We start from the raw sequence: 5,218 nt of genomic DNA, 5'->3' as shown, positions 1-5,218 counted from the left end.
GAGGAAAGAGGCGACAGGAGACCAGAGCCTGTTGACCACACCTCGCCTTTTGTGTGTGTGTGTGTATGTCTCCTGCGTGCGTGTGTGTGTGTGTGTGTGTACACACGCGCCCACCTGCTATTATGTACCATTATGTCCCCCTAAGTGGTGTCTGCCTCCAGAAATTGAGAGGTCCCCACGGATCAACACGACCTTCCCTTCTCACCACCACCACCCACTAATCTCGTGCCCTCTGGGGGCAACTGTAAATGCCCCGGAGGGCATTTACACTTTACAAATGCCCTGCTGAAATTGTAGGCATGCCGGTAACATTGTTAAAGCACTGCAATCACCTTCTGTGATTGATTTGTCAATTGCTCTAACCCTGTCCATGGAGGACAGAAGAGTTTGTTAATATACAAGAGTCGATATATTTTTGTAAAGCCATTTACACATGTAGCGTTTCGGGCAGGTTCTTAATCCTAATTTTCCCCGGAATACGACCTGCCAAATCGATTAACAACCAGGTACCCATTCACTGCTGGGTGAATAGAGGCTACAATTTTGGATTGGCGCCCAGTCAATCCTTATCCCGGCCAGGATACGAACCCAGACCAAAGCGCTCGTGAAGTGCAGGGTGTGTTTATCACTGCGCCATGGGGACCACATATACGTATGTGGTATACTGTATAGATATGTGATATATTGCATAAATATACTTTTTAGGTCAACCACAAGATTTGTACTAATATGATTTTCGTCTTGATTCTAATCTTTCAAGGAGTATGGGTAGCCACTGACCTTGTCTTCTTCACTCCCCCTGGTGATGTCCGTGCCCTAGGTACCTGTGCACGTGTCTGTACCCTAGGTACCTCTACCTGGTACCATCTCTGTAGCAGGCAGCTGATTGATTGATTGATGAAGATTAAGCCACCCGAGAGGTGGCACGGGGCATCAATGCCCCCGATTGGATAAGCGTAGCTAAACTGCTCTCCAATCCAGGTTTAAACCTTGAATGGCGAGTTCTGAGTTGGGATAGGCACAGTAGAAAGCTCTTGTTTCATCTGTGGGAATTATAGGACGTAATTGTAGACAATTTTGATATTACTGATAACGTATTAATTGGGCTTTTTGAATGGCAGTCACTTCACTAGCCAGAAGTGGAGGTCTTCGACGAAGCAGATGAGATTTGTGTATAATCGTAGCTTGATCTTGGCCAACACTTGAACAAGATATCGGGTTATCTTGAGATGATTTCGGGGCTTTAGTGTCCCCGCGGCCCGGTCCTCGACCAGGCCTCCACCCCCAGGAAGCAGCCCGTGACAGCTGACTAACACCCAGGTACCTATTTTACTGCTAGGTAACAGGGGCATAGGGTGAAAGAAACTCTGCCCATTGTTTCTCGCCGGCGCCCGGGATCGAACCCGGGACCACAGGATCACAAGTCCACCTGGATCACGGGTGCCATATATTATGGATATTATACTTAATATTGTACTCTGACTTTTCTTCTATTAGGAAATAATATCTCAATAGAGTTATCTTACAAGCAGTTCAGTAGAACTTCGGTTTCAACTCCTCATTACCATGTCGTAGCTCAGTCGATTAAGGCAGCGTCTGGGATGCTCTCGGACGCAGGTTCGAATCCTCATCACGGCCCTTGTGGATTTGTTCATCTTAAAAACACTTTTGAACGATTTTTTTTTGTTTTGAGATATATACAAGAGTTGTTACATTCTTGTACAGCCACTAGTACGCGTAGCGTTTCGGGCAGGTCCCTGGAATACGATCCCCGCCGCGAAGAATCGTTGTTACAACCAAGTACACATTTTACTGTTGCGTTAAACACAGGCTACAGTTAAGGAATTGCGCCCAGTAAATCCTCCCCGGCCAGGATACGAACCCATGACAAAGCGCTCGCGGAACGCCAGGGGAGTGTCTTACCACTGCACCACGGAGACTGGTAAAGACCTGATTAAAGAACACCACTTGAGCTGGCTTATTCAAACACTTTCTATAGGTCTGCGAATACAAGAAGTTGGCATCAGGATCTCTAAAGATGTTGTACAGGAGTGATATAGGAAGTGGTTAGGATATAGGAATGACATCAGCTTCCTTCCATGAGCATAGGCACTGGTCCCCCCCCCCCCCCTCCCCTTTCGAAGGACTTGTTTAAATGCGATAAAACAGGTTATAACTCAACATTTAAAATCTATCTCTCGATCACAGGGGCGTTTATCAGTGTCTGTCTTTAATGATGAATATATACGTCTTTAATGATGAATATATACGTCTTTAATGATGAATATATACGTCTTTAATGATGAATATATACGTCTTTAATGATGAATATATACGTCTTTAATGATGAATATATACGTCTTTAATGATGAATATATACGTCTTTAATGATGATTATATACCTATAATGATGATGTAGGTGGTGTGTTCATTGTATTCTCTTGACGAGACGTCTAATAGTTATTTGTACCAGGACAATATTTTTACTTTTATCATTTCACAATCAAGTTCAATCGAGAATTATCATTGTCATATGTACTGGGGGTGCCAATGTGGAGCCAGTTTTGTCATTTATGCTGCCATCATCATCATCATTTAATCATCATCATCATCATTTAATCGTCATTAAAGCCTGAATGGTCCCCAGGCATACATGCAACTGAAAACTCACACCCCAGAAAGACCATGTCTGGGTCCTTATGCCTGGGGACCATTCAGGCTTGTTCGCATTTCTGTTCTTCACATGTGCCCCAAAGAATGAGGTGATTTGATAAAATACTATGCCCAAGATTACCATCAGAGTGCCGGCGGGCTGATGGGCAAATAGCCTCGACTACCATCAGATTTTGTCCGGTCGTGATGGTGGAGTGGATTAGGTGCCCTGTACACCAGTTGCATAGTGCTCCTGGCAGTATGGGTTCGAGACACTCCTGGGGTGGGAGTTTTCAGTTATATATATATATATAATATTTATCAGTTTATTTTTAAAATATAACTTCATGAGATTTTATATAATATAATCAGTAAATGAATTACAGGTAAAGAATTACTTTCAAATAAAATGTTGCAGTTTATCTACATTTCTCTAATGTCCTTCAAAGCCTTATCAGATTTGCTTTCCTGTATATAGAGACGAAGACTCGAGTTTAAATGGAAAAAAACATCTAATGATAATAATAATAATAATAATATTATTCTCATTAATTCCAAAGGAAAATAGGATGAGAACTTGAGCGCGGCGGCCGGCGTCCCGCTGGGCGAGGAACTTGCAAGAGCAAGACTCCTGAGAGCCAATTTATTGTTAGGTAATAAACCGCTGTGTTTACGCGACAGCCAACTGGGAGTTCGCTTGTTTGGAACCCCCCCCCCCCATTCCCCCCTCTCCCCCTTCCTCCTTATCCTCTTATTCCTGATACGACCCCCCCCCCTCCACCATCCCCCCATGCCCCCCCCCCTCTTCTCTCCTCTCTGACCTCATACTTATACGTCACTTTCCCTACCCCCCCCCCCACACCTGTGCCTCATTTCCTCAAAGGAACTTCTTCGTTATCTCACACTTGCTCTAATCTTGGTTTCCTTAAAGATGCGTATCTTTATTCTTCCTGGATTAAGTGTTACATAGAAACACCTCATGCTTTCATCCCTCGTCCCCTCACTCACTCACACCTCGTCTTCTCACACTCACCATCCCTATCTCACTCTCACTCTCTCTCTTGAATATACAGCCCCCTTGTACTGAACCCCATTGCCAATAATACTTTAAACTAAACTTAGAAAGATCTGAAGATAGGTGACAAGGCTCCTTCCTGTGATGTGAGGAAAGACTGAAAAAACTGGGACATGATAGCGACATTAAAGATTCTAAGGGGGAATTGAAAAAGTGGACGTATAATGCAAATTCAAGTCCACGAACAGCAGGAGGAGGAGGGTTCATAGACGGGAATTAGTGACACGTCAGAAGAACCTCCTTCAGAATAATAATTTTAATTAAGTTGAATGGATTAGATACAATAGTTAATGAAGATGACTCATTATACAGAAAAGTATATCTAGATGAGAATTCCTTGTCATACACCAATCCAATTATACTCTCACACCTTCACTCTTTCCCCTCACATTCTTACTCTTCCCCCTCACCCCTCCCTCACCCCTCCCTCACCCCTCTCTCACCCCTCCCTCACCCCTCCCTCACCCCTCTCTCACCCCTCCCTCACCCCTCCCTCACCCCTCCCTCACCCCTCCCTCACCCCTCTCTCACCCCTCCCTCACTCAGTAACCCCAATCAGAGACCTGCAGGGAACAGGAGAAGCGCACGAGTGGACCCACAATGATAAGTACAATTTAGAATGGATCTGCATATATTTGTATTATTATATGTGTAATAAGGTTTGCTTGGTGTAGCGAGACGGGAGTCAGGCTGGCTGTGTTGGGGGGGGGGGCTGCCTCCTGCTTATCTTGGTGCCTTGAGGGTACCTGTGTAGTGTTTATGGAGGTGTGGCCCATGGGGGCGGCCCTCGACGGTGGGGGTGTGGCCCATGGGGGCGGCCCTCGACGGTTGAGGTGTGGCCCATGGGGGCGGCCCTCGACGGTGGGGGTGTGGCCCATGGGGGCGGCCATCGACGGTTGAGGTGTGGCCCATGGGGGCGGCCCTCGACGGTGGGGGTGTGGCCCATGGGGGCGGCCATCGACGGTGGGGGTGTGGCCCATGGGGGCGGCCCTCGACGGTGGGGGTGTGGCCCATGGGGGCGGCCCTCGACGGTGGGGGTGTGGCCGATGGGGGCGGCTCTCGACGGTGGGGGTGTGGCCCATGGGGGCGGCCCTCGACGGTAGGGGTGTGGCCCATGGGGGCGGCTCTCGACGGTGGGGGTGTAGCCCATGGGGGCGGCCCTCGACGGTAGGGGTGTGGCCCATGGGGGCGGCCCTCGACGGTGGGGGTGTGGCCCATGGGGGCGGCCCTCGCCATTCGGCCTTGCACCGGTGTGCACTCGTCTAGATGTGCTTGCAAGGTCGAGCATCTGTTCTTAAACCCAGCCTTTCGACCAACATTAGTTCAATGCAGTCACTACGTTTACTCGTTTATCTTATCGTAATTTACATTTAAAAGATCTGTGTACTCGCCTAGTTGGGCTTGCGGGGTTGAGCTCTGGCTCTTTGGTCCCGCCTCTCAACTGTCAGTCAATTGGTGTACAGGTTCCTGAGCCTATTGGGCTCTATCATA

At 47.6% G+C, this 5,218-nt stretch overlaps 1 protein-coding gene across 1 annotated transcript; it reads right to left on the bottom strand.

Moving 5' to 3' along the window:
• Positions 1–4,484: 4,484 nt before the first annotated feature.
• On the bottom strand, positions 4,485–5,015 carry LOC123763503 (uncharacterized). Its single transcript, XM_045750633.2, has one exon. The coding sequence runs from the start codon at positions 5,013–5,015 to the stop codon at positions 4,485–4,487; it is 531 nt and encodes a 176-aa protein (XP_045606589.2).
• Between the last annotated feature and the right edge of the window lie 203 nt (positions 5,016–5,218).

This window comes from Procambarus clarkii, chromosome 52 (genome assembly GCF_040958095.1).
Source record: "Procambarus clarkii isolate CNS0578487 chromosome 52, FALCON_Pclarkii_2.0, whole genome shotgun sequence".
Classification (NCBI taxonomy): domain Eukaryota; kingdom Metazoa; phylum Arthropoda; class Malacostraca; order Decapoda; family Cambaridae; genus Procambarus; species Procambarus clarkii.
This window is presented reverse-complemented; position numbering and strand designations above follow the sequence as displayed.

Coding starts and splice junctions, on each gene's coding strand:
- LOC123763503 (XM_045750633.2), bottom strand. CDS start 5,015: ATGCTCGACCTTGCAAGCACATCTAGACGAGTGCACACCGGTGCAAGG.